The 16,150-nt window shown below is 35.6% G+C and overlaps 1 protein-coding gene across 2 annotated transcripts in view; it reads left to right on the top strand.

The window, feature by feature from the left end:
* The window catches only part of LRCH2 (leucine rich repeats and calponin homology domain containing 2), a 57,928-nt gene extending 42,565 nt beyond the window's left edge, over positions 1-15,363 (top strand). For both annotated transcript variants that reach the window (XM_075162108.1, XM_075162109.1), the window contains 6 exons: positions 387-437; positions 1,539-1,596; positions 4,161-4,273; positions 5,371-5,508; positions 5,797-5,874; positions 6,990-15,363. In XM_075162108.1, coding sequence (XP_075018209.1) covers positions 387-437; positions 1,539-1,596; positions 4,161-4,273; positions 5,371-5,508; positions 5,797-5,874; positions 6,990-7,109 — 558 coding nt within the window. In that variant the 3' untranslated portion in view covers positions 7,110-15,363. The remainder of the gene's footprint in view (positions 1-386; positions 438-1,538; positions 1,597-4,160; positions 4,274-5,370; positions 5,509-5,796; positions 5,875-6,989) is intronic.
* The last annotated feature ends 787 nt before the right edge of the window (positions 15,364-16,150 follow it).

Below are 16,150 nucleotides of genomic sequence, written 5' to 3' on the forward strand. Positions count from 1 at the left end.
GAGCCACAGTCACAGAACAGGAGAGCATTGGCTAAAGTCCACGCAAACAAAATTTGCATTCCAAAGCCAAAGCAGAAATAAGTATTATACTCTTTATTAGAAAAAAATCATCAAGATTGCGTACTGGGGAAAAGTAGGACATTTACTTGCTTTGGTAATAGGAAAGTTAATTCAGCTATCAAGCAGAGGTAATGTAAAAGTAATATTTGACATGAGCAGTGAACAGTGTTTCCTTGACTTACATGTTTTTAAATTTAGTTGCTGCCAGTTTGTCACACACTTGACAAATGTTGCATGTCTCATGTATTGTGTATTTCATAATTTCATGTTTCTTGTTAAATCATAATTTTCATTTTTATAATTTCATCTCTTTGATTTCTTTTTAGCAAGACAGTGATAATACTAATGTGTCCCCACAGTCTCCTGTGTCGTCTGAGGTACAAGTTTGTGGTTTTGTTTTTCATTCAACAAACATTTCTTTCTGCTCATTACTTGTCATCAGGTTTTCCACGCAGACATAAAGCTGTTCGTTTCCTTTGAAACTGCAATTAGAAATATTTTGTCATAATAAAAATTCAAAAATAGATAGAAATTAGAGACAGATTTTACAAACTTGTTTTACCTTTGCAACTGTCTGATCTCTCCTAGATTTCTTCTTTTTGACTGGTGTGTAGAAAGGTGCATTGCTTTGTCTCCATTATCTTTCCTAATGAAAATAACTAATAAACAAAAATCAAATTTGCCATATTTTGTAGGTGTCACCTATGCAGAGGATTTTAAGTAAAACTTGTAGTTTAGTATTTTATATATCACAGGGAACCCAAACATACTGACATGTCTTAAGAGAGTTTCATCCTTTACAGTTCTGGCTGTTGCCTTTATGGTGCAGCCTTGCAGCTTCATTCACTGGTTGCTTTCTTTTTTAAGGAATGTCCATGTAGTCTCACTGTGGCTGCATTACACTACTGAGCTCTGAATAAAGCATATTATTATTAGATTATTATATTAATAAAGATTATTAATGTTTCCACCTCATGTCAATAAGGAACCTGAGGGAGCAGAATGAGAACATCTCCCAAATACAGTGAAATGAGTTGAAATAAGGATCTCTCATGCACATACCAAATTACTGAGTGCATCTTTCTTTTTAGATGGTGAAATGAGAAAAACCTGATCTTCATAATTGAAATATTAAGAAATATTTTGATGCTAACATTGGAAGGTTATTTGCATTTGTTTACAGCTGGCTTAGAACAGCTGGCTGTTCACAAAATGGTTTCCAGTAGTTTGAAATGGTTTAGAGTAGATTTTAGTTAATCTGGTGCTGCTTTTCTTCCTCAGTAAGATAATTTTATCTGCATATAGTGAGCTTACTTTAATTCCATTTATTTTATACTGTCCTCTTCAAAAGAGTGTGTTACAGTTAAGCACAAGGACTCACTTTTCTTAGGCAAGAGTAATTTAAACACTATCTTGATAGGAAGAAAAGTTAATTCTTTTAATGAACGGAAGAAAATTGACTTTATCTCTTTTAACAGGATTATGAAAGAACAGATAGTAATGCTCATGGTCCATTTGGTCTCAAACCAAGGTCAGGTAAGCTGCTGTTCTCTAACATAGCATGATAGAACAGATGTTTATTTCCCAGGCTGGAATTAAATGGTAAGGATAGCAGATGCATGAATCGGAATGAATATGAAGAGACGCCACAGTACAGCAATACACTCGGTGTACTTATCACAAGCGTAGTACTGGGAAAGACAAAGGCCGCTGCTTTGGCAAACAAATAATTGAAAGTTCCCCAAGTTGCACAGCGACTTTTTTTTTAAAGTTTTTTTCCCACACTTTTTTTTGTGCATATTTAATCACTGTCAAAGAACAGGGAAACAGCATGCAATTGTTCTTGAGACTTGATGGCTGAGGCAGGAGGGTTTCAAGAGAAGTAGATTTTTGTAATTTGTCCTATGAAAGGATGCTTTGAGCAGAGCTTTGCCAGGAGTTTTGTGGCTTAGTGCTACTTTGCACCCTGACTCTTCCAAGACTCTGCCATACCCTCATAAGAAAGTTGTATTGTTTAAAGCAGACTTTCAGTCCTCTGAAATCTAGGTAGAAATAATACAATTTTTTTTGCAGTTACAGTATTCTTTTGTTTGCGAGTGTCTATGTGAACATTGGATGTCAAAAGTGTAAAACATAGTTTGGAAAAGCCTGTGCAATCCTTTCTCCAGTTAATACCACTCTTCTCTGTTTTTAAGGGAACAGTCTTCGTGCAAATTCATTAAGAAAGAATCAGTTCAGCTCTTCAGTTTGATTTCATTCATTGTTTATGGTAGCAAAGCTTGACCTCCTTAATACTAGCCTGTGAGCCCTCAGCAGTAGAGTATGTCTGGCTGAGGTCATGCAAGTGGTTTCTTCAGGGCCCTTAAGTCACTTGAGATTTGTAAGCAGTTATGTGAAACTTCTGTGCCAGAGATAGGACATGCCTGGCTGTGATCATTGAGAGGCTTCTGAGTTATCTACATCTTTGGCTGCAGGAAGGTGCAGCCAAGGTTTGATTTGATAGGAGGAAGCAGCCTTGTTAGGACTTTTCAGCCCATATTTTCTCAGTGCGGTAGTAGGCTTCCTAGGAGCCACCGCTAGTTCATGTCTGTAAAACAGCAGCACCCCTTTCACTCAGTTCTAGGAAAGTGAATGGCATTTTTTCTTCGTTACAAGCCAAAATCTTTGTGGTTTTAGATGTTTCTGTAGATACTGTCGGTAACATGCAATTGTATTTTTCTGTATACAAACTACATACTGTCATGATGTATAAAATCAGAGCAGTGATTTCAAGAGTATCTATAAAATTCCTGTTATTTTTGATTTTTAGGAATCTTGCTAAAATCCAAACTATTAGAAACAATATAGAAAGTTCTAAAGGTGTAATACTGATTTTTTTTTTTTTTTTTTTTGCTCTAAAGCATGGAGTAAAATACTTAAGGATACAGTGGTATTTCTACAGAAGAGTTTTTATTTGCCAGTGTTCTATAAAATAATAGAATTGTCATTTAAAGGCTTTCTGACCATGAAGAACAGTAAAGTGAATGTAATTATTTAACAGACCTCCTTTTTAAAGAAGAACTCTGAACCTTTAGATGAGACACTTCATGTTTTTCAATTAGTTCTTTAATAAGCAATCACTGTGTCTCTGCATATGCACACCAAACACATGCGTGTATGTGTGTGTGTATATATATTTTAAGCCTTTCATTATAAGTTGTCGTGGTTTAACCCCAGCCAGCAAAAATAAACTCCACGCAGCCGCTCGATCACACCCCCCCCCGGTGGGATGGGGGAGAGAATCGGGAGGGCACAAGTAGGAAAGCTCCCGGGTTGAGATAAAAACAGTTTAATAATTGAAATAAAACTAAGTAGAACAGTAATAATAACAATGAGAACAACAACAATAACAGAATACACAAAACAAGCAATGCACAACGCAACCGCTCACCAACCGCTGACCGCGTGTCACGAAGGGGGGGCGAGCCCCCCCACACCCCTGGTTTTTATACTGAGCATGATGTCACATGGTATAGAATACCCCATTGGCCAGCTGGGTCCACCACCCCGGCTGTGCTCCCCCCTCCCGGTTTAAGCATCACCCAGCAACAACCAAAGCATCAATGGGCCATCAACGCTCCTTTCACACCGAACCCAAAACACAGAACACCCCCAAGCTACTGGGAAGAAAGTTAACCCTGTCCCAGGCGGAACCAGGACATAAGTTTATATCAGGGAGTTCTGTCCCTTTTTTTAGTCTCCATAAAGACTTTATACTGGATTAAAAGTAAAACACAATGAAAATACTTTCAAAGCTAGATTGCAAGGTATGCTTGTAAAAGTGCAAAGGGAGTTGTATATCTCAAACAGATATTTGAATATTGAAGTCAGTTCTGTCTCCATATTTTCTAGTTATCCATTTGCACTTAAGTAAGATGATCTCTGTATTTTATTTGAAAGATAAGTTTTGTAGACAGCATGTTTTATACCAGGATACTTAAATATATTTGTTCTGAAAAATTCTTCAGCTTTTTTCCCATTTTTATCCTTGTGGTAGATTTTTAGTCACTGCATTTTTTTTAATCTGAATTCTGAAAACTAACTTCAATAATGTTTAATAGCTTTCAGCCGTGCATCTCGCCAGGACTATGGTGCAGTGGATCCTGGATTTACAATGAGGAGAAAAATGGAGCATTTAAGGGAAGAAAGGGAACAAATAAGACAACTTCGCAATGTATGTACCATTATTTACTATATGGGTGCAGTGCATTTAGTTTGCTATGTACCACAATTTAAACCTTCATAATAAAGGCCTGCAAATCATTAGAGTTGTACAAGGGCATCTCTGTAGTGATATTTCTTCCTAAGGAATTTCATGTAACTGGCTACACTGGTACTATTTTTGGTTCAACCAAAATACCAACCAGGAACTAAATGTTTTTTCAGCTGAAAAATGAAGTGAAATGAAAAAAGAAATTTTTTTTAGGTTTCTGAGGTTTTAGGTTCTCCTACAGAAACAATAAGTCTGCTAGTGTTTGCTGCTCTTTGACCAGAGATTTGAAGAAAGATGGTCGGTGTCTTCTGAATAGCCAAATGCTTTTTGAGTGTAGAATGTTGCTACAAGTTATATAATACTGAATGGGATCTAAATTTCAGACTTCCAGTAAGTTGTTTTCTGTATAGTTCTGTTCTCAAGATATTTAACAGTTACAGTTAACTGTAAATCGTAGCAGCTCTGCTTTCTAGGGCAGTACTAATTTGGGGTCTGACTTCTGTGAGGGCTGTTTCTGTCTTCTCTGGTTCACTTCCTGAGCAGTGAAGGCTTGCTGCTGGGGTGGGGAAAAAACATTCCCTGCTTCCCTTCTCTGTTTTGCAACGCTAAAGCTGTTTAACTGTCATCTGCACGAGTGAAACAGCCTTGCTCAAAGTGATTGTTCCCCTCTTTTTTTTCCCCTCATTCTCCTAGTAAAATTCTGCTAGCTAACAGCTGATGAGGTATTCAGCCTAACATTTCTGTCCTTAAATTCTGTGCTTTCCTATTATGAGTAGTGAGTTTGTCATACGGCTTTGAGAGCTATGTATCATGATAGTTGTTGGCTGAATGTCTTTCTCAACGTATGTAGTTGTGTCATTAAAAAAAAAAGGCAAAGGGAATGTAAGGTTAATGATAAAGAGAAAAGGATATTTGTACTCAGTAAAGTGTGAGTTGACTCCATTTACTTCACTTTAGTATTAAATGTCCCTTTTAAACTGAATGCTTTAAAATACCCTGGATTTAAAAATAAAAACTAGCTAATGTTGAAAGTAATTTACTTATGGACTTTTTAATAGAATCTTGAATCAAGGTTAAAAGTAATTTTGCCAGATGACATTGGAGCAGCATTGATGGATGGAGTAGTTCTTTGCCATTTAGCCAATCACATAAGGCCACGGTCTGTTGCCAGCATTCACGTACCATCGCCAGCAGTGGTAAGTCATTTATCTCACTTTTGTTGTATCTTATGTGAAAACAAGCTTTTTAAGTTCAATACTAAAACATCATGAATCACGTTTACCATATTAATTGGCTACATTCCTCACTTCAATTTTTCTGCAAGAAGCACTAAACAAGGCTCAGAAGTTTAGTTTAAGAGCTATTTACATATACTGAGTCTTCATAGAATTTGTTTTGTGTTTAGCAACTGTTACTGAATTCGCATCATAAATATGCAGTCCTTCACAAATGTATGACGAAGATCTAACATCCTGTCTTTACAGCCTAAACTCAGTATGGCAAAGTGCCGAAGAAATGTTGAAAACTTTCTTGATGCTTGTAAAAAATTGGGCGTTCCACAGGTATTGCTTTATTAACTTATTATTAATAACCACAGAAAATGTCAGCAAATACTGAAGTTGGGTTTTTTGGGGGGCTTAATTCAGGGAGCAATAGTGATTATAACACTGACCAGGGAACTTGAAGATACGAAAAGAAGTCCCATTTCTGGCCTGTGGCATGAACTTGAGGAAGCTACTTTATGGGTTTCTAGTCAGTTCCTTACAGGAGAAATAATACTGATCACCTTGTAAAATAAATTATCATCTAAACAAAAGAACTAATGCAAGAGGATCATGTTGTAATATTTGTAAGTCTTGAGTTTAGCAACTCACTTTGGCGTGAATTTCAGTGTCTGCTTAGGAAAAATCCTGCAATTACAGAAATATGTAGCCTAACTGATAAGCTGTCTTTTTTAGCACGACCATAGTTGCAGCCCATTATTCATGCTTCTGTTGCCCAAGTTCATCCTCTTACTTCCCTGTATGAGGGGAAAAAACCTAAAGATCAAATCATTTCTTGCATATTACGAGAGACAAAAAACTCCTTTTTAGTGGAACAAGAAAATTAGTTCATGGATTTAGAAGCCTGGCTACTGCTCTGCCACACCTTCTATCTTGCGTGGAGCCACAGGCCATTCAGAAGTTAGAGATGCTAGCAGTTGGGAAAATTGTCCAGCTTGTGCTGAATTTTGAAACTGAAGGATGACTTTCCTGGGGAATGGTCATTACTGAGGACCCAGCATATCAGCACTTCCAAGTTTCCCCAAGGGAAAAATGGGTAATAAGCCTACAAAACAAGGGAAGGGGGAAGTAGGCCTCTGAGCCAACAGTGCCCATCAGCCTGTTTTTCTTGCTCTGCTTGTGAAAAGAAATGGTCTTTGGCTTTATGAAATTAGCAGTCTTTTATGTATCTTCTGATGTTGCCATAGTTTAACACTTCAAACAGATCTTAGATATAATTAGTTTCTGACCATTCTGTTACTGTAGAGAACCACATGCGAAATTTAAGGCCAAAGACATTTTCTGTGCAAGTCTCTTATCGTGATGTATGTGTGACTTCAGAGAAAATGCGTTTGTTACCCGCCTTGGGGAAAAAATGGAACGAAGCTTGATACACATACTGCTTTATTTTGCAGGAGAGACTTTGCTTGCCTCATCACATTCTGGAGGAAAGGGGTCTGGTGAAGGTTGGCCTCACAGTTCAAGCTCTGCTTGAATTGCCAGCATTGAAAGTATCTCAGCTTTCCTCCATGTGATATGACTTCTTGGAAGCTAGACAACTTACCATTTGATCTGTTGATTTGGATTGCTCTGAGGCAGTTCAGCTTCCTACGTGGGAACATCCAAGCCATCAAAAACTAGTATCTGTCCAGATGCTGTAGAGAGCCTTACTTTGGAATTGTACGTGAAAACCTTGGAGTCAGCTGACAGTTAAAAGAACATAATTATTCTTTGTCTTTTGTAATTGGATGCACAAAGAGATTGTGGTAGCATCAGGTTCTCTTTTCAGTTAATTTAAGTTAAAAGCTGCCATTTAACATCTCACAGTGTTACAGTTAAATGCTGGATTTCTTTTCTTACATTGAAAATGTTGTTTGAATTATTTTAGAAGTACAAAGCACGCCCCCCCTCACTTTAATCTTTCAAGTCAATCATTTGTTTTAAAGGTAAGACAAAAACATAGCGACGGTATGATGGTAAAAATGCGAGCGACTGATCACTTGTAATCCACTTTCACTCTCTTAGCTTAATTTTTACGTTCTTTATTTTTTGCACTCCTGATTGTAAGTTACACACTTCTAACATTGCCAGTATTTAGTCTGAGTGTATGGTGGTTACACAAAACAGTATACAATGGGAAAAGGACACATTTTATTGAGTTTTTTCCAGTCTTCTAGGTTGGTGCCAAATATTTTTTTCAGTTGTACTGTAGATTGTTTACATGTGAAGTGCCTGTGTAATTGATAACTCTTAATAGTCTTGAGCATTTTTGAAATTTCTTTGTTTAAAATAGATAAAATGGAAATTTTTAAATATTTTAATAGTTTTTTGTAAAATCAGTATGTGAAGATTTAAGTAATACTTCACATTTTTGATGTTGGGTGTTTTAAGTTTGTTGCACAATTTAATTGGTTATTTTGTTGTCTAATAATTAGAAAATACTGTAAATACTTTTTATTTATGATATTTAATTTGATAATACCTAATCACTTTTGCTTTAATGTATTGTTGGACGAAAAAAAGTTGTCTACTTTTCTTTGTTTGGGACAAACAAATATACATGGTGAATAAGACATGAGGACTAGTGATGCATACAGAGTAATTTAGGACATTTTGATAAAACTGCCAAAATCTCAGGTTTACGCTGTGACTTTCAGGATTTTGTGTAATATTGCTCCTGATCTCACATTACATTTTTACAACAGGTATATCCATAATTTAGTTGAGAAATATCAGTGTTTATCTTTTTAGTGTTTACAGGATTTATTGTGTAATTTACACAAGTGTGGCATAGCACACAAGTCAGTTTGTACAAATGTCACTGTGCTGAGACATTAGACTCTTCTGGATAAATGTGAAAAAGGAAGATTTCCACTGTGGTGGTTTTTTGAAACTTCTGAGTTTATGTATTTGTTTGCTTCTGCACAAATTCTCGGTATTATGAGAACATTCTGAAACCATACACAGTTGAGTTCTTCTCCAAACAAGTTGCAAATAATTTCATAATTTTAGTAATAAATCTGTTTGCATTAGTTTATTCTTCATGAATAGGTAGCTCAATTAAAAAAAAAAGTTCTGTCACAGATTTTCTATTTCAGGCTAAGTTAATTTCGATTGAGGGATATGTTTGCCAAGCGTGTAACAAGATTTGATTCTGTTCTTTCCAACTGGTCAAGACCCCATGTAATATAATTCATAAAAGAATGAGTGAGGGGTATAATTTACTCCTTACTTAATTTACTATAGTCCTTAAAATCAATAGCTGAGAGGAAAAATAACCTTTTTCTGATGACAAGATTTTTTTTTAAAAGATACATTATTTTTAAATCCATTGAAACAAGCTGATTCATATGTAATGGTTAAAACCCACTATTATTTAGTGTTTTCTTAAAGTACAGCTCATGGAGAGGCTGGTGTAAAACTTAATTTGCAAAGTCCTAGATATAAATCTTAGGTTACATAAATACTTGCTTAAGGAAACTGGATTGCTTTGACCTTTGAAATACTGTATTTCAAATCTCTCTAATTGTTTTTTAAATCATTCACATAATACTCATTTTAAAAACTTCAATCTCTATTTTTCATTAAAGGCAGTATCTGAAAAGTCATGCTAAGACTAAAATGAAAAAGTAATATAAATCATTAAGCAAAATGCTTGTTGTCTGCTACATTTGAAGAACATAACCATTCAAAAAGAGTAAGTCATTGTCTTGCTATGGTATTTGACAACAACAACAAAGTCCTATTTCAGTATGTTAGCCATAGAATTGCTAACTGAAATTGTCACTTTCAGTTATATGGCTTAAACTGATCTACACTACTATTTCGCTGTCATATTTAAATATGTTTTCTGATGATAAAGTAACTTTTTTCCTACTAGAGCTAAATTTATAAAGTTATATCACAGTGTAAACATTAAGAATTCCCTTGATGTAGCATGCCAGATGCTTACCAGGTTTTTTTAAGCTTAGCTTATTTCCTAAGTAACTTGAAAACTGGATATGAAATTAATGTACTCATTTTAAACTGTATGTCTGAAGTTGAAAACTACTAAAATAGCTTTTTTTTAAGTATTCTGGAGTTCTTCCCCACAAACTTGCTAGAAACAGTCTTGCTTTGCCATTCATTGGAAATTATAATGGCCTTCTTAATGCTTAAGGATAATCATGATTCTTCCAAGGCTTCCTTTTTAGCATTGCAACGATTAAGGCTTTCAAGTATCCTTAGGAGCAATCTGAGAAAGGTCCACTGTGTCTGGATGAATCTTTTCTCATCTTTCTTTAGTGCTTTTACAAATAATAATAATCTAAAGCCTTGCTAAAATTGGCTGTTCTCATCATGATTTTTTTGTGAGCAACTGCAAAAAAGATGCTAAAAAAGCTTTGAATTTGAAGTTTTCATTTTAAAGCAGTTTGTGGAAACTGTTGCCGTCTTGCCTGTACAAGAATTTGCCTACTATCCCCTTTCTCCCTTTCCATTTGATTCCCAGCATCTTCTTATTTATTCTTGTTTGTTCACACATCTAGTGACTTCACATTGTTCATTACTGCATGCCACCTTCCTCTTTACTTTTTTTTTTAAGAAATTGCTCCAGTGGCATTGGTGAACTACTGTGATTCCAGGATCCCTGCTCCCAACATTTAGTATGTTTGAGATATCCTTTTCCTATTTTGTTTAGGATGCAATGTCATTACTTAATATTTGGTACAGCTGATAGGATGGTTAAAAACAGAGGCCTGCCCAATTCCTATTGTAGTCACTCAGTTTTTACTTTGGACGTGAAGAAAAGTCAACATTAAAAGCTTTAGGAAACTGCATTAAATTTTCCCAGTAAATTTAAGAGTTGACTAGGGTGCTTTACAATGTTACTGCAATAATATGGTATGAACTGTAAATTACAGAGTGAATCAACATACTGACAGGGCTTCTGACCTTGTGTATTTTTTCTATTTTTTTATGTCATTGGATGCAGTATGTCGCACATGAATGAACTTTCATTTAAGCAATAATGTCCCAGATATTGCGAGTAGCAGTAAAATAATTGTTGTGAAGTGTAGTGACTTCCCACACAGTAACTCAGAAATGCTTCACATCTATTTTATAATACTGCTAATCCAGTGTGCTAGCTGGGGCACTGCTGGCGATGCAGAAAACCATCTCTACCCATGTATCTGGAGGCTTTCCAAATATAACCAAGAACTAAAACTATCATAAAATATGGAAGAATACATTTGAAACAATAAGTAACTATGACATGAATCATAAGAATTTGAGTAAAATCCTAGCTTCACTGAAGTCAATGCAAGTTTTGTTGACTACAGTAAAGATTTCACCTTTTTAATTTATGGAACACCTGAGCTGGAGACCATAGCAAACATGGCTTAAAGTTGTTTGACACTAGCAAAGCTTTAGTGTCAAGTTCTTGACTAAAAATAGTGATCCCTGGTAAGTCAAAGGAAGCTGTAAAATATTACACAGATGCATTTATTTAATACAAATTTTCTGGTATGCCATATTAAGATGGTAGGAAAAATTACTTTGAAGTACAGCTTTATACTATAAGAAGGTATGTCACCTCAATAAAATTTCAGGTGAGGACTACCATCAGTTATTTACTGCACTAAAAACTTTATTTCAAATATCTTATTGTTTAGCAGCAGTCTTCTCAGATTTTGACATAAATCTGTAGCCAAATTAAAACAAAAAATGAAAAGGTATCTGTTTTCACTAAAACCGAATTTCCATTTTCGTGTCTTCTCAGTATTGAAGAGGACAAAGGCCTGGCACTTCTTACTTCTTATTTCCTAAATGCTTGTATGAAAGGTAGCTGTTTTATCTAATACAGCTGCAGTCTGCCTGTTTGTCTTGGAATCGGTCTGTATACCAATGCAGAGATAAACCATGTTAATAATTCAACTGACTTCAACTGAAAGCAACTTGTGGAAGTTTTTAGCACTTTCTGCAGATAGGAGATGATTTTGTATTGGTAAATCAAATTTCTCTTTTTTCCCCATTAAGTCAGGCTAATGCATGTGTTTCTTTCAAGAGGTACATCACATTAAATAGTGACCTCTACTTGAAAAACAAAAGCAAATAAACAAGCAGCCACCACCCCAACACACACAAAATGGTGAAATACTTCCTACTTACAGGTGACTCTTTAGAATTAAAAAAAAAAAAAAAATCATTAAAACCAGGAATGGGAAAGGCAAAGTATGATTGTCCAAGGAGAGGGTGCTCTGAGTGGATTTCACGTTGAATGACTTCACAATGAAAAGCCTTTAGATTTAGAAGAGAAAGAAATAGATGTTTTGTAGCTACTTCATGCTGAGGGAGGCAGATCCTTAAGTACATGGAGCGTTCCGCAGAGGTTACAGTAACAAGAAATTTGGCATCTTTGTTCTCCCAAAGACTGTATATTTTGGATAGCTTTATCCCAGTGCTGCAGAAAGCATTGTTGATTGTGCAGAGAAGATTGCCCATTCCAAGCCCTAGGCAGGGTACCTCGCTGGTGCCATTTGCACTACCCTCTGGCGTTGTAATGACGAGTCTGGCCTGCATGGTGCAGCTTCTGAAGGAAACAGCTCCTTGCTTCATGCTGCTGCCTCCTCCTGCATAGGCTGCAGAATTCTTTTGAATAGATGTTTGCAATCTGAATAAAAATACTAAGGAAGATGATAACTTTACTTGAGAGTAATACAAGTAGATGTTTACCAATATTTAACTTCCACCAGCAAAGAATGGTGTAGTGAGACAGAGGAAGCTTGCTCTAGGAACTACAGAACTTCACTGATTGAAAATTGCACCATGACTCTTAACAAGTTAGCGTGTCACTTGTCCTCTCACGTGAATGAATCAAAACAGTAATACTGTTTCTTGTTCCATACGCAACACACTGTGGGATATACGTAATTCATTTACAAATGGAGGGAAAGGCAAACTGTATTCTTTTTAATCAGGAATTTTATGGCACAGATCTTTTTGGTAAAATAAAATATGAAGGTAAAAAATTATTCTCTTCCTGTGAAGAAAACTTCTGCTGATCTTGACTGTTAAACTAGAGAACATATGTGATTAACTGAATTTTAGTTTAAACTTGCCCCTGCACAGGAGCAGTTCTGGCTTCTTACATAATAAAATACGGCTTTGCTTTATTTGTCTTTAAGTATTTCACATAGGACAATTCTGAAAATATATTATCTTAAAATTATGGTTATATGTAGTATTTGTTCCCTCATTGGTTTTGACCTTTTTTTTTTTCCTTTTTTTACCATGGGAGGCAAAGAGAGGCAAAATTGCTGTAAGCTACTTGATTAATTTCTATGGAAGGTATACAAGTTATTATAAAAATGACATAATCAGTCATTTTTAGTTCAAATGTTTTATAGCCAACTACATTTTCAAAGAAGAATTTTTAATGTGTTTTTTCCATACACATTTTAGAATTCTAATCTTAAACAGAACCAAAAAGTCTTTCCAGGACTACTTTGGTATCTTAGCAAATATTAAAGGAGAAGAATAGCTTAAACTGACAGCAAATTTAATTGTTTTGGGAAACTTTCCATTTTGGCAGTGTTAGGTTTACGGTTGGGCTTGATCTTAAAGGTCTTTTCCAACCTAAATGATTCTGTGATCTATGACTTCAATGAAACCAGAATTTCCCTCAATAGTTTTGTAACTGAGCTACAACGTGAAGTCAGTCATTTAAAATGAATTCTTGACACTAATGAGGATTTGCTCACTTCTTTCAAAATTGTGTGAAATAAGACAAACATAACATCTTTTTTCACAATAGTTTTATGAAGGCAGATTGTGAAATAGAGAATATTTGGAAATAATAACAAGAATGCTTTTTTGTTTTGTTTCATTTTTAAATATGAGCAAACCAGTGAAATCTTTCCAGAATTGCTATATTTCTTTAGGATTTGGTCATGCCATTCCTGGCATGGGAACTCCCACTGTTCCGTATTTAATACACGTTCTGGAACATGTGCAAGATTGTGCTCTTCACATGCAAATGTTAATACAGTTGTTTTTACTGGATCGATGTGTTACATTAAGCATTGCTGCAACTATTCATGTCTGTTGCACCAGCAGGTAATGCAAGGCTTTGATTCCCATGAGGGATATATGCAAGCATTGCAAAAGGATTGTTTGGTGGATTACGTTGGGAATAATGTGAATACTTTTTACTATTATGTAATGTGTAGAACAAGGAAAATGTGATTGCTTTACGATTATCATTCAGTTGGTAGTCAGTTATTTTATTTTGTAACTCGTGATTATAAAACTCAGAAAACGCAAACGATCAATGTGTGCAGGACATGACAGAAGTAGTTCTGAGGCACAATTGGAGAGTGATCATTTAAAAATAGATGCTTAAATTGTGTATATATTTGCAACATCTTTGATAATGCATTTTAATTCATTTTGCATTTCATGTTCTTGTAAAGTGCATCTTCCAGACTTCTGAAGATTGTCTACTTGTACAATACTGTATTAAGTCTTATTTCAGGACTTCCATTATTGCTGGAGCTTCCAACATATATGTTTCTTTTGAAAAATGTTCCTACCGTTATTTTTTTGTAAATAGTTTTGTATTAAATTTGCATGGATAAAACCCACATTTCCAAAACCAGTGTACATACTCTGTGTATAAAATACAAACTGTTTCGTAACTTTCATGTAGTCAAGTTATTCAATTTGATTTCACTTCAGTTTTTATATTTTCGTAGTAAATAATGAGAACTTGTTGTATGTTCTTTCAAATGTCTATGTTGCCGTTTTGATAGATAAGTGACCTGCCTCATTACATATCAGGAAATATGTTCTTTTATAGTGACAAACAAAAGAAATGTTAACTCTTATTCCAGGGAAATATAGGACACTTTTACATATGAAGTATGTTAGGACTTTGGTTTTGACCATCATGGTGAGAATAGATGAAGATGAAGATGCCTTCACTTGTAGCAGGGACTTTATATGTTTACACGCTTTCCTGTCTTACACAACGTGAAAACCACCCAATGTCTTATAGCATATATATTTGGAAAAACATAGTTTTTTGAATCTTGCTAATAATGAGCTTAATCCAGTACAGAAACTTCTACTGACAGAGGTGATCTGCTTCCCTTCTGTTCCCTGGGTTGGAGCTGGCAATAGCACAGATCACCGTTTGTGTGGTTTGCAGTCATTAATTGCTAGATCCAGCATTAGGGAAACAGAACTGCCAAGTTTTGGAGCTATAGTTAAGTTGGGTTATTCAAATGTAGGTTAAAATAGAATTCTACACAGTGAAATTGATTTTACCTTAATTTATTTCTGTTTATTTAAAACTCTGGACAATTTTATTATTAGACCTGAATATTTGAAAGTAAAAGATTCTCTTTTGAGAGATGTTTTTCCCTGTGAGACTTTTCATTCTGCACCTGCACACACCCAGCTGTTCTTTGTTTCCTGATGAAGCACAATTTGGGACTATAAAGCAGAAATTGAGGAACAGCATTACAAAGAAAGTGAACACCATCCCTTGACAAAGGCATCTAAACAGTTGGAACTCTTTTTGCAGTTGTTGATGAAGGGTTTGTGTTTGAAATGTTCTTTGAGTCTGTTGTTCAGTTTCCGGCTATAAAGAAAACTTTCCTCTTATGAAAAGGCCTTTCGAGCCCACAAGGGAAATGATACCATGTGCAGAGGCCTCTGTTCTGGGCTGGACTCCATGAATCACGAGATTCCTGTCTGTCCTTGGTCATCTTCATGGGGAAAGTCACTGCTGAATAAGGAAAGTGTTGTAAGCAAAAAAAAAAAAAATATCTGCAATTTCCACATGAGATGTATTAAGAGAAATGTAAAATTCTTGAAGCTTTGCAGTGTAATTTTTTTTTATTTGAGCTTAGTACATTTGATCAGGGTGCCACAAACAAGTATGTTCCTTTATATTTAGATTATCAGCTGTGGATAATACAGCTCAGACATGGACTTTTTTCACTGAGTCATGAGGTGTTAAAAGTTCTGTAAATGGCAGGCTCCAGCTATAAATGAAACATAGATAGATTACAACACCTGCCTTGGTAAAGGTGTCTGCTGCTGGCAGGCTGTATTGATTCCAGCAGGATTTGAGAACTATGGCACTGAATACATTTTATGGATCTTTATTGCAGTGCTTTCTCCACCCAGTGATTCTTCAGGAGTAGTTCTTAGGTCTGTATAGGTCTTGCTGACTGCAGCACCTTTTTCACATGCCACACTGAGCTTGTTCAGCTTCTATTTCCTAAATCAAAGATGGTGAACTACTGCTAAATAGAACTTTTTTGTTTTCTGTTCAAGCTTGAAATCTGCATCTCCCTCCATAGTCTGTCAGATACCTGTGATGTATGTTCTCATGCTGTGTCTGCTTTTACAGTCTCTCTACTGCTTACAGACCAGTCGCACATCTAGGTGTCTTCGGCTGCTGGTTTGCATTGGTTAGGATTCATTGTTATGACTGTAGCCTTTTAACTTTCCTCTCTGATTAAGATATGTCTACACCAGTGATGGATATAACTACAGTGCCCCAGCTAGCATCGCTGTTCTGATA

This window comes from Calonectris borealis, chromosome 13 (assembly GCF_964195595.1).
Source record: "Calonectris borealis chromosome 13, bCalBor7.hap1.2, whole genome shotgun sequence".
Taxonomy (NCBI): Eukaryota; Metazoa; Chordata; class Aves; order Procellariiformes; family Procellariidae; genus Calonectris; species Calonectris borealis.